Raw genomic sequence first — 13,387 nt, 5'->3', positions numbered from 1 at the left:
TAAATAGTCGCATTCGTCACCTCACAGGCGGACATGCTTGTAAATACTTTGGCATAGAGTACATGTCATTTGCTCTTACAAAAATATAAAAACAATTTACAAACAAATGTTAAGGAGTACAAAACACATTTACCCGGGCGGCCGCCGCGCCCGCGCTCGTTCGATTTAACAATATCGGCATTGCGTCTCGCCTCCGTGCTTATTTCTTTTTGGAATACGACGACATTATTTATTATAACTTGAAATATGTCAATGTTATTAAAACTCTACAATATGAAGTGTGTACTCACACATTCAATGTGATATCGTATTTAACAAAAACCCTCACGCTACAAGAACGTAATGTTGAATGTTAATAACAGCCGTAAGTATTTGTATTTGATTTCCGCTAAACTTCTTTGCACGCGAGACAGACTTAGTCCTGTACACTGGAGGCGGCGGGGCGGCGGGGCTGCTGCAAGGTCGAGCGGAGTCCGGTGGCCGTGCGGGAGGTCGTTGCGGGGGCGTGCGGGGGGCGCGCGGGAGTGCGGAGGGCGTGCCGGGCTAGACGAGTGCGGGCGCGGGGAGCGAGGCGCGCGCCGCTGGCCGCTCGTGCGTCACTCACAAGTACACCACGAACAGCAGCATCGACAGCAGCAGCAGCGACGCGCCGCTCACGCCCAGCCGCGGCGCGTGCGACAGGATGCCCTTCCCTGCGCGCACAAATACTCCAATGTACACGAGGAGGATACAGCGACTGGCACAAGCAGTGCGTTGAGCTAATGATGACCGGATCTGCACATCTGATCTGTGAGCTCATACCACGAGAGTGTGTGCGTGCGTGCACGTGCGGACTTACATCGCTGCGCCAGCTGCCGGTAGCAGCAGCAGTCGCGCAGGCGCGTGTACTGCACGCAGTCGTGCGCCAGCGGGCGGCAGCGGTTGGGCCCCACGTAGCAGGTGTGCGGCAGCCAGGGGAAGGGCTCGCGCAGGAAGCGGCGCTCGCAGCAGCAGTGGTCGGCCAGCACGCGGGTCTCGCAGTACTCGCGGTCGCGCCGGCTGCACGCGCCGCAGCCCACGCGCTCCGTCCCCGCTGCAATACGTTTGCACTTAAAATGGCAGCTATCAAACCTTTAAGCTGGTATGCATTTAAAGAGGGGTGCTACGAGGGTAGGCGTACTACCTGTTACGCCTACGTCCCATTCGCGCTCTGCAAAAACGGCATCTCATGCACCGAAGGTATTAAAGGTGGTTTGGTGATAAATTTTAAGGTTAGAGATCGATGCCTCCGAATTAAAGTCAACATCTTTGGATGGATGGAAATTAAAAATCGAAATCTACCCCTCCTAAACGCGGTTGTCTTGTTCGCCTGCTCATGCGCGTTCAAGTTTCATGAGTTGATCTCTTTGATAATGAAGTTATTTTCCGTCCACAAAGCGGCCAGCGTATTAATAAGTCTCTTTCAATGGGTTTGCCAGTTCGGCTTTTGCAGTTCAGAATTCGAAACTCGGAAGTTGAATTTATTCTTTTCTCCAACTAAATGATAGGTGGCGCGCGACGGGTGGCCAAAACACGATTGGCGAACACTTTCCTAGTCTCGTCGCGAGATGTCGCTGCAGTCACGTCGCCGCCGAGCAAGTGGACAGTCGCCGCAGGTTCAGCTTTTTCTGTCATTACACGTTAAATGCAAATAATTAAGGGCTCATTGTTCATTAAATAACGTTAGACCGCCAATTACAGACGAATTGATGACGGACTAGCATCCTCGCGTCAGATATAGGCGTTGAGCGACGCGCATCTGCTTGCAGGCTGCCGTGCTGGCAAATCATTTGGCTAAGTGAGCCAGATGTGCTTTGGGCTAGCAGGTTTTGATTCATATTAGGAAAAAAAATTGAGTTGATAAAACTGGTGCTGCGTCTGGTCTACATTTGCGGTTTTTTTAGATCTTCCGAACTCGGGGCTCGAGGATTCGTAATTCAGAAGCTAAAAAGTTATTGTAATGACAAAAAGTACTTTTTGAGTGCTGTACGTGTCAACAAACACTTTGGTTAGCAACAAGTAATCTGCACAAGGTAGTCGCTTTGTACATATCGCTTGTCGCGTTCGCCTCGCCCGTCATAAATTGAAACTAATTTGCTCATTTAATTTATCTTATTTATATAAATTTATTAAAACCCCGTGGAAAGTTTTTACGGTAAATACGTTGCGCAACAACGTGATAAATGTAAGAAAATGTAACGACGTTTGGAAGTTCGCGCGTTTGACAGCCGCAGCAGCCAGATAAATATGGAGCATTAGATTGATTTGCTAGTATCATACTCAATTAATAAATAAGGCGGTGATCTAATTATCCATTGATTAAGAATGACACTATAACGTTACGTTAACTTATTTTTTTCTTTTTCAACACGTCCGGCTACTTCTGGCAATAGTAAGTATGTTGGGACAGCTGGTATACAATAATCCTTTTAAAATTAAACTCAGGCATGTAACGCGGTTCCGAAAATGAAATTACTTTGTAAGGAGCACACGTGAAGATGGCGGCCGTCAGAACATCAAGCGCTCGACTCACCCGCGGAGGCCGCGCCGGCCCCGCAGCCGCCGCAGTTGCATCGAATGCGCATGCCAAGGGTTATCGATTACGCCTTCCCTCTGTTGTAGGTTTCCCTCCCCCCACCAATATTCAAATATCCAAGGTCAACATTTGACATCGCACGCGGAAGTGCAAATTGTAGAGCCCAAGCACCGGGAAGTCGGCGCGTCGTCTTTGTGTGAAAAGCAAGCGGCGCTCGGCAACCGAATGTACCTGCTCGAGCGTGACACTTGCCGGCGAACGAAAAAATGCTCACCGCACTAACAACGGACGCCCGAACTAAACACTAAAGTCATTTCTTTACAGTTGAACCGAGATCAACGATATTACTATATAACCTTGTATAATTGACGGACATTGGTTATACCAGATAATATACAGCTTATCTCATTCGTAAGCGACGTGTGTAAACGCGTCCTTAGCTTGTAATGCAACGAGCATTAGCAAGGATACCTCGTTTTCCGTTCGGCACGCGTTCTTTTGCGCTTCTGTTCATTATTCCTATTCACGTTATCACTCAGCGCACGGTTAACTTTTAATCAGTTATATTTCACCTGTTTATGTAACACCGTATAGTGTCTCAAGATGTAGTTGCTGCTATCCCGGGGATAGCTTGTCAATTAAGTTAGCGGAACTGAAGAGTCCGCGAACGTATTAAGATTTACTGGTTGGTTATTCCAACTGCGCGCTGACGTTGTGCAATACAAAGGTACCGGACTCTACACGCGCGAGTGCACGGTGTAGCGCGTGTGAGTGTGCGACCTGGGACAGCAGCGAGGACTACTAGGCGACCGAAGGTTTTCGGAAAGATCTCGGATCACTTTTCTTGTACGCAGTCGCGTGGGCGGGCAAATGCGTTTGTGGAATATAAGTTTAGAATGGAAGGTGACTCCGAGGGATTGGACCCAGTTCTTCCAAGAGATAGGACGGTCGAAGAGAGACGAGGTGCTGCGATCTGGGAGTGTGCGTGCGTTTCCGTCTGCGAGTGTCATGTAGCGGGGTGCCTTTCTCGGACTATCAAATTAATTTTATCGTAACACGCAGCAATAAATTCCGGCCGCATTTTAAACAACCAAAGGGAGAAAGAGCGATAGAAAGTAAAGAAATACGAAAAATACGTAAATTGATACATTTTTAAAAAATCAGCCACGTGTCAGCTATCATCTCTCCCTTTCACTCGCCTGCAGTCGTGCGGTTGAAAGATACTCTGTCCGGCGGATGGAGCATAGTTATATTGGCGGATTCGGGAATGTCTATTGACACCAGGGCGCCATCGCAACGTGTTATTTTGTAATTTATTGATACAATTCCCTAGTGCATAAACGACTAAATCTAACAGCGTCGCAGCCGAGAGCGCGGCGACAAAGGTAGTCATTAGGAGGCACAAGGGCGACGCGACGGTGCCCGCCCACCACATAGTTACTCATGTTCCGTGATGTTGGATTCTGTTCGCTTTTGAAATTGCGTCGAACTTTGTCTCGCGACTCCAGAGTTTGAGACATAATGCGGCAAGGACACGTACTTGTTACTGGACATTATAGAGCACAGACCGCTTTTTCACACAACCTTATGCACTCGGTGATTTCACATAAATTAAATAGAGTCTATTGCGAGCCGCGTAGCTGACAATGATAGGAACAGGCTCTGCACATTTTCATCGAAACGAACTGAACATTCTAAAATACTGTCATACATCCATTAGGAGCGTACTCAGCTAACTGCTTGTAGGTATTTTTAATTAGCGGATTACATTTTGAGATCTTGTAGTGAAATAAATAACGAGCGCGCGGCCGTTATAAACGGTGAAAGAAAATAATGTGTATAAGGCAGCATATTTCGGTTGCCCTCGTGTAAGTGCAGGTAAAAAGATATTGTTCCGCGTCGGTACTGCGATATCTCCGTTGTCGTTTGTACAGAAATATTATTTCCGATGATAATGATTGTATTGAAATGTTTTGACTTTTCCCATAGCCACGTAAGAAAATTTTCCTAAATATTTTCATTGTAACAAATAATTGTTGCGACGCCGGGCACCAGGGCACCAGGCCGCGGCGGGCGGTGCGCTCGTGTCCGATGACTCACCGGGGCGGGGATTAAGTGGTGACGTCAGGCTCTGGACGCGGGAAACAGTACGTGTTCAGTGTTCACTGCTCTGCGGCGCGGCGCGACCGACCGCCTACACAGTTATTAACTTTATACTTTGGAAGTTTCGATTTTAATTTTATGATGTACAAAATGAAGAAAAATTGTTAAAAGATGTCTTGTGTTTTTGAAGAAAACTAAACACTAAAAACTAATTTGCTATTCTTCTACATTTCAGGCAGCATTTTTAAATGTATGAAGTGTTAGCGAATGTAAAGAATGAATTTCTAGTAACCATTCAGCTGTCTGCGGGGCGGAGGCCGAAAGTTTTGAGACATTGTCGTTGTAAACAATCACCCGCGAGCACGTAGCGGTTTGTATAATTTTTTTGATCGGCGTTACTTTGAAAACGTTTTGTCTACACAAAGATATGTTAAGGGAGTACATTGGAGGTATAAGTATTTAAAAGTTACCAGGGTCACTGTGGGGATGCCATGTACACGGCGGAGGCCACAGAGGCGGGACCTCTCGGATGCCCTGTCATTAAACTAAAATCTCACAGCGAAGGTTTTCCATTCAATGGCCTATTCAGACGCGTCGCACGCAGCCGTGTCATGCAATATAAATATGTGGCTGTGGATGCCGCGACGGTGCGCTGCTCACACACACCGGCGCAGGCGCACGCGCACGCGCACGCGCCACGTTCAGTGTGTTCACAGCCGGTAGCTCGTAATGTCATACATTAGCCCCGCAGAGTGATTTGGAACAAATCTCACTATAAATATTATTACGAGCAATTTACGCCTGCGGCCAGAAGAACGATCACTAAAATGTGTAATTTTTGAAAAAAAAAAGAGCTCAGTTTGACTCCTTCTCTTCACCAACACAAGTGATCACATGTTCTTTTCAATTAAAATCCAAAATATCTATTTAAATCTAAATAACATTTATTAACAAATATATGATGAAAGACGCCTCTAAAAGTCCAGTAATAAATTCAAAACTCCATCTTAAGCCTTTATGTCGCACGCGCACTCCGGGTCGCCTCTAAGCAAGAATCGGCGCAGATACGATGTGAAGTATCCGTTTACATCAGTCGCTGCAGTCTCACCGCGAGCTGCAGTTGGCTGAGTAGTGAGGTACCTTCGTGCAGGTCGAGCTGCAGCGCGGCCTTGCGCGCGTCGGCGGTGGACACGTCGTGCTCCACGAAGTACTCCTCGTAGCGCACCTCCAGCAGGCCGGCCGCGCCCGGGGCGCCCGCAGCACCGTCAGCGCTGCTGGCGTTGAGCGCGCCCGTGCCCACGGGCCGCGCCGCCGCCGCGTGCCGCACCTGCACACAGCCAGCAAGCATCAGCGCGCGCCCGACACACCGTGTCAATTGCAACAAAATTGAAACTAATTTTAAAATTTTTAGCAAAGAATAGAAAATGATTGATTACCAGGTAGAAAAGAAAACCCAAGTCTTTGGTTGAAAAAAGGATAATATTTGATGAAACGAAATACATACGAGTAACACCGGGGGCTTGAGATTGGTACAGAGGTCGCAGTGCGTGCAGGCGTAATGTCGTACTTGTAGAGGGTGCAGTCGATGAAGAAGACTTACAGAGCCAAAGCGAGAGCCGGAGGGAGGCGGTGGAGGACTAAACATAAGTTACCAGCACTTCAGGTACCCTAAAGATGACGTCAGCGGCGGCGGCGGGCAGCAGCAGCAGCAGCAGCGCCAGCAGCGCGGCCAGCGCGGCCAGCGCCGGCGGCGGCCGCCCCGCGCCACGCGCCGCCACAGCTGCGCCGCGACGCCGCACCCTGCGCACACGCACGCTGTCAGCACGGTGCACACACCGCACACGCCGCACACAGCGACAGTGAGCGCTGCGGCAGCACGCAACAGAACACCGCGGCTCTAACGTTTTTGATATACGCTCGAGCCGCAGCACGTGCTGAGCGAGTACTCAACCGACCACTGTTTAGCAGTCTATTCAATTTTTTTTAAAAAGGTAACACCGCTATACCTTTATTTAAATGAATATTCTGGAGACCAAGTTGCTAGGAACGCGCCCTGATCTCAAAAAGGTCCGCAGCGAACTCGGACAGTTTTTTTGTGATTATTCACAGCGGTCATCAGTTTACGGTACCAAGCCTAACTCAGTAAGGCTTTGTCTTAAACCTTCCCGTGTTCCCGTTTACCTGTTGGCGTGTGTTTATACTTTTCATCGTATTATCCACTTTGCGTCATCTGCAGTAATCACCCTGTACTTCACGAGCAGACTGCACGAGGAGCTCGTTTTGAAAGAAACTATGATCGGACCAACCGCCCGCACACCGGCGCCCTTCAGCTTGAAGCTACGGGGGTTACGAGGGCACCCCGATCTGATAAGAGCGCGCAAATAATTCAGACAGTTTTTTTTTGTTAATACTTTTACAATAATATAATATATAAACAAGTCACACTCTACAACTTGCTGAATAAATATTCCCAAGTTTTTTAAGCATTAAAATCCTTTACACCTTACTAGGATGTTTGCACAAGGTTTTTTTTTTAATTTAGGGCTACGCTGAAGTTTGATGAGAAGGTCTTGAAACCTCTTCATAGTAAGCAGACTTGAGCGTTACGCTCTGAGCCACGGTCCAGGCCCTTACATTGTTTATTTCACCGGATTGGAAGGTCTGCAGGCACCCGCGTCGCATCGATAGACCCTCCGTGCTGCGGCTGCGCAAAATAACCTCCAAAACCCAATTACTGCGTTTACATACACTGTATATATTATCAAAACTCTTTTGAATCGTAAAATGGTCAAATAAATAATTGCTGCTAATTAAAAACAAAATTTAAAAGTTAAAAACATTCATTTGAAAAGTTTTTAAACCCGAACTCGTATTAATTAATATTTTAAATGGTAATGCAGCTGGATTGGGGAAAGTAATTATTAAAATCTGAATTTGTCGTAAGCTTTTTTTCAGATCAAAGCGCGTTTGAAACATCAGTAGCAATGTACTCCCAGTTGAACATGTCACCATAAGGGAGTCCGATTAGATTTTTGTTTCTATCAGAAAGGAAGAAAGAGAAGGGGTGATGATACGTGTTTGGTCTTTTACAGGTAAATCATGCTGGACACGAGGTGATGGCGGAGCGGCGCGGAGTAGTGCGCGCTAATGCGGCCGCCGGCATGCGGCGCACGCGGCGCGGCGTCGGGCACGCGGCGCAGAGAGGCACCTGCGCAGGCGACCGCAAGCCGATGCATTCTTCACCAGACATGCTCAGAATTCTTCGCACATCAAATTCAACTTCTGACTAAAAGTTTTTGCTAGCTAACTCCGTAATAGCGTGGGTTTGAAACAGATTATCTATTATAAGTGCACCGCTTTGTAAAAATAAGAGAATTGTGTAAGCTTTTACCTCTGTTTAACAAGATTATACACAATATCTACTATAATGTTTACCCTATCTACTTTTACACTATTTAATACCAACACAAAGTTTTAAACATTACACGCAGCCTGCGTGTGCTCTGCTCCAGTGCTAGAATTCGGATTTCTAAGTGGTACCAAATACTGAGTCCGAATTCCAAGAGTGTGCCCGCAGGATACCAGCCTCGATCAGCGGAGAGAATAGAGAAGGAAGCATCGCCCCACCGGTGAGCAAAGAAAAGAGTCGCAAGACCTTTTTGGAGATCTGCGGAAAAGTAATGGTAAATACAACAAAAAGTAATACAAATAAATAAAAAAAAAAACAGATTAATGAAAATTATGAACAAGGGTGATGAAATAGTTGTGATATTAGAAAAGTAAATTAAGTGCTACAGCGACAGTAAGAAAATGAACGGAAATTAAGAAGAAATGAATTTTTAAACAAACAATAAAAATAGGGAACGTAAAAATTTTTAAACTCTGCACGAAAGGCGAAGGAAGTTAGGCGACGAATGCAAAGAAAAAGGGAAAAGAAAGTTGAACTAACCGAGCCACAAAAACGGGGCCGTTAGGAAAGCAGTGCGCACGACGCGATGGTCAGCGTTATATATTTAATTTGAAATCCGAATTCTGCCACCGAACACCTTACGTCATACGATCAGTTTCCTCCGACAGCTTGTCCTCCGACGCGGGCCTGTTTTAAAATCTTTTATTCTTCGTCAAAAAACGCGATAACCAGCTGTTGACTCAACATTAGACCAAAAACTGAAACGGAGTCCTAATGTTTCGTTGTGTGTGTTGATACGCGTTAGCACAACGCGGTCCGTTTTGTATATTGCAGATATTTTCAAAACACATGTCGCGCGAGATACTTGGGGGGCTACGGGGCGATGCCACTGTTCCACACGATCATTATACTGCAAGAGGAAGCTGCTTGGGATTGTAGAACGCAAAAAAACATATATTGACAGTACGCGGTCAGTGTACTAGACCACTGCACTAGGTTCTGTACTCCATAAAAGAGTAACAACTCATTTGTATTCCACTCAGTACGCTTTAATGAAGACGTTTGGGAGCCGCGAGCTTTGTTTAAAGAATGTCGGTGAGCTCAGTAAAAATGTACTGCTTATTATTTTCTATCAAATTGGTTTTGGGCGTTCTACTTGTCGTGCACAAATGATATAAAGGAGCGGACGCGGTAACGGCTAACAATGCGCATAAACCAATAGACAAGCATGAAATGTTTGTCTATTGGTTCATACACTAGACCTCACGGACAGGTCACGCGGAGGTACTGCCTACGTCACAGCCTATTGTCCCAGGATAGGGCACCGATCGTCGTATATTGAAAGGCCGGGGCCGCGCGGCTGCGGCTCGGTTGCGACCATCTCGAGTCAGAGTGCCATCAAATCAGACAAATGCAAATGAAATGTCATTCATTCGAGCGCGCCGGGTGCCCGACGCAATGAGCCGCTCAATGATACGCGCAGCGAAAATAAAATGTTGCAGACAAATGTACGCGCGCGGAATACATTTTTAAAGTTTTTGCTGTCATTGTTGGTACATTAATGAGTTATAATTATCATTTTTTCATTCGTCTGGTATTTTCGAGATATTTAAAATAAAAAGAGAGACTTTGTTGACGAATATTCTAGAAATAAAGGTTCACAGAAGCGACAAGTACGCACGCAGACTAGCACATCTGGACTTCGCACGAGTTTCCCACCGCTGTGATAAAAGCTGGAGTTTCTTCCACCGCTTCCTCAAGCCATACCGCCTTTGGAAGTGATAGTAATAATAGTTCGACAGGAACCTATTGAGTTGGGGTTCAGCTCTTGAATCAAATGCTAGTGACACGCCTGCGTGGTTGTTCCTGTGAGGTTATATAAATTATAAATAAGGTAAAGTAAGTTAAGGCCAGGAGACCTCGGCCACCAGTCAGCTACATCTCGCGAAAGCTGTAAAAACCCAAAAACAAACCATGAGCCTCTCGCTGCACAGAACCTACTCGTCTGCTCCAGGAATGTCGCAACGAAAGCTTTGCCATTAGCATGCAGGTCGCGCGGCGAAGGGCTCGCTGCCGTACCTAACTGTACCGCGTCGCGTGCGCCGGCGCACGCACACGATCGCAACTCAGTTTTTAACAAACGCTACATAATTTGTGTATGTTACAATGTGTGCATTGTTTCTGATAAAGTTAATTCTGTTAGCCCTGAGGCTTTCAGAGCTTCATTTGACATTAGTTCACGGAACAGAGAGGTCCGTGAACTATAATAAGCATTTGCCTCATTAAGTACGAATAGTAGTAGTAGTAGATATGATCAGTAATGAAGAGATCCATGGACGAAAAGTTTAGCAAGTGGCAGCAAGCAAGCCTTGTGGTTATGCAGTGGAGACCATTGACCGGCAAGCGCCCCACGACGCCCATTCGCGAGATGAACAGACTATATCTTGTTAAGGTCGTCGGCGCGCGGGCGACGACTCCTGCGGCTGGAATGATGATGATGATAAAATCTACGCTCACTGCACCGCAACAGCACCAAGCTGCGCTGTTTTATCCTCACGCTGCTTAGATATTATTATTGATATATATATGAATGGAAAGACTACCACTGTATCCACAAATATCCTGAAACCGGTGTACACATGACAAGAAACTCCCATCCAGAAAGACGAAGAAGAAAATAAAGAACTCAGACAGACCAGATCAGGACGCAGAGTGAAATTTACAAATTTTTACCGCCCATGAAACGGTCTTTGTTGGGGAGTGATGTGGGTAACGCCACAAATGTCATTTGAAATTATGAATAAGAAGAATGACATAAGAGCGTCGGTGCGACAACGAGGTAATAAGCATCGGTCGAATTAATTGCGTTCTAAGAAATTAGTTATTACAAGGATCCAGTCGTAAAATTGCTAAGTTAAAAAGAAATCACCTCTCTATTTTCTATAACACAAGTGTTGCTCTTATTAGGAAGCAACAGGCGTTTTTAAACAAAATTTTCAGAATAATAGCAGTAATTAAGATAAAAAATAAGCAGTATATTATTGTTCTTTCATTTTCATGTCAACTTTTTTAATAAATTTTAATTTTAACTGCAGACGAAACTAAGGACTGTTATGAATTACGATCGTTATTAGACCTGTGCCAAGGCGTCTGCAGTTCGTTGGAAACGCTAGTTAATTAGGACACACGAGTCTTTTAATTGTTGACCGAGTGTAGTCGTTGATGTTGTGAACGTGCCTCATAAGTAAATAAATAAAACTGTACGCTGCCGGTGCGAGGAATTATTTGATAGACTCAGAGGAGGACACTGCGCACGATGCGTTCTCGCGAATACTTATGCCTTCACAACTTGTTGCAGTTGAGGAGTTCGGTAGAGTCCGTGTTGTTACAGGTGATATGCAATATGTTGTTAATGAGAATTTAAGTAAAAAGCTGATTGACAAAGCTTTTCTATCGCTGGCGGCAAAGGAATTTGCTTCAGTTCCGATCAACTGGCAGCGCCGGCCTTCAGCCGTCATCGGACACTCTCGCGTGACTGCGCTGTAAAAACCGCAGCTCCGCACCCCGCCCCGCCCCGGTGCGAGTGCGAGTGCAAGTGCGCCATCACGTTTTATTGCGATTAGTTTCGGGCGCGAGATTTACTGCCGCGCTGAGTGCTCTCCTCGCGCGGGCCCGGGAGCACTTCCGATACAAAAAGCTTCCATTTAAATTACTACAACTGCTATATTACATTTTTGCTACATAAAATATTTCGATAATAACCTGCACTATGTAATGTAATTTCTTAAAAAAATTAGCTCTGAAAGTAATATGAAAGGGTTGCAATATTAAAATGTAGTTGTAATGTGACAAATGTAAAATAATATAATTAGCACCAAATAAAATGCAATTTCAGAGAAGTGAACATAGATCAACTGAACATAGATCTCCTCTATAGATTTCCTATAAAAGGTTGAAAGCATCGAGCTTCTTTCGAAGATGTTAACAAGTTCGTTTGTTGTTTAGAACTTTGAGGCTCCAACTGCCATCTGCTCTGCGAGCTGTGCGACCTGCCCACTGTTACTTTAAATAATAATAATAATAAAACGTGTGAAAGACACGAGGAAGAATCGGCATCATTGCACAACGTATATTTACATTGATAAACTAGACGATCGAAAAGCTGCGCACGCCCTTGCAGAATATTTTAGCTCCGTGTTTTATAGTAGTTGGCAAGGTGAAGGCACAGAGGCAACAGCGGCAACAGCGGGCGACGAGCATCGCTGTTGTTGTTGCTGTTGCTTCCATTAGCGGACGAGGATCACGCCGGACCGCGCGCCGTCTTATATACAAACAATTCTAAACGGACAATCACACGAATAAATGAATAATTAACGATAGTTTGTAGCGCCGCGATGAGTCGGCGCGCACCGCATTTGCAAGTGTTCATAATACAACATATTATTTCCAAAGTCTTCACAATAAAAACCTTTTGCGGTGCTATTAATTCTCTTATGTTAAAGTCACAATAATTACAGGCTGTTTATACATATATCATGTAGAACACAATGCCCATTTATAGAAGAAGCTTGTCTGCGATGCTTTGAATTTCTGCAGAAATTTTTTATTATCAACGATTAATAATTGTGAGTGCGGAACAGATCGCCGGGAGCCTAAAGTTTAAGAGAGCGGCGCCGAGCGCGGGCCGCGGGCGACCGGCGCCCGGCAGCGGACGCGTTGCCGCTGAAATGTCGATGAATCACTACAGTACAGCACAGCTTGGTACAGTACGCAAGAAACCTCGTGGCACACGCCGTTATGTAAAATAGGCCAAAGTGAAATTAACAACGATATACCAATGGTTAAAAAAATATAATGACTGAATGAAGGATAATAGAGGAAAAACAATTGATTGAAAAATGGCTCCGGGGATTTTTTTTCCGAACGCTTCACTGAAGTTTTTATTTATTAAAGTTTGTTTAGTTTCAGTTTCCGCAGAGGAAGACCACTTTATATTTAAAATTATATTTAAAGCAATGGTGATGAGAATATAAAGTTTTGTTTCAAATTAAAATACTAGTCCAGTTGCTCCATCTTGCCCGTTACATCGTTTATTATAATTAACATTTATTAGTAGCAAATATTTAAAAGTAGGTATTAAATATTTTAAATTTATCAATTTGAAATAGAACTTAAGTTTCGCCTTGCTTTTTTCTCATATTTAAATCTATTTCTGAGATTCGAAATTCTAACTGTCGGAATTAAATGACTCATTGTAAACAATTACCATAACCCGTTAACCCAAACTCATTTAAGAACAGCGCCCTCGTTTTTATGACATT

General features: G+C 45.0%; 1 protein-coding gene across 1 annotated transcript; it reads right to left on the bottom strand.

Annotated features, from left to right (window-relative positions):
* Positions 1-284: 284 nt before the first annotated feature.
* Positions 285-6,384, bottom strand: LOC137919938 (uncharacterized; the record flags this gene model as incomplete). The annotated part of the gene is made up of 4 exons (XM_068763161.1): positions 285-692; positions 839-1,072; positions 5,798-5,984; positions 6,310-6,384. Coding segments are annotated over 4 exons (588 nt in total), but the record flags the coding sequence as incomplete, so codon positions are not given.
* Between the last annotated feature and the right edge of the window lie 7,003 nt (positions 6,385-13,387).

Source organism: Battus philenor, unplaced genomic scaffold, assembly GCF_028537555.1.
Source record: "Battus philenor isolate CCGP_79_NKW_IND1 unplaced genomic scaffold, ilBatPhil1.0.hap1 SCAF_17, whole genome shotgun sequence".
Classification (NCBI taxonomy): Eukaryota; Metazoa; Arthropoda; class Insecta; order Lepidoptera; family Papilionidae; genus Battus; species Battus philenor.
Note: the sequence above shows the minus strand (reverse complement) of the source record. Positions and strands in the feature narration are given on the sequence as shown.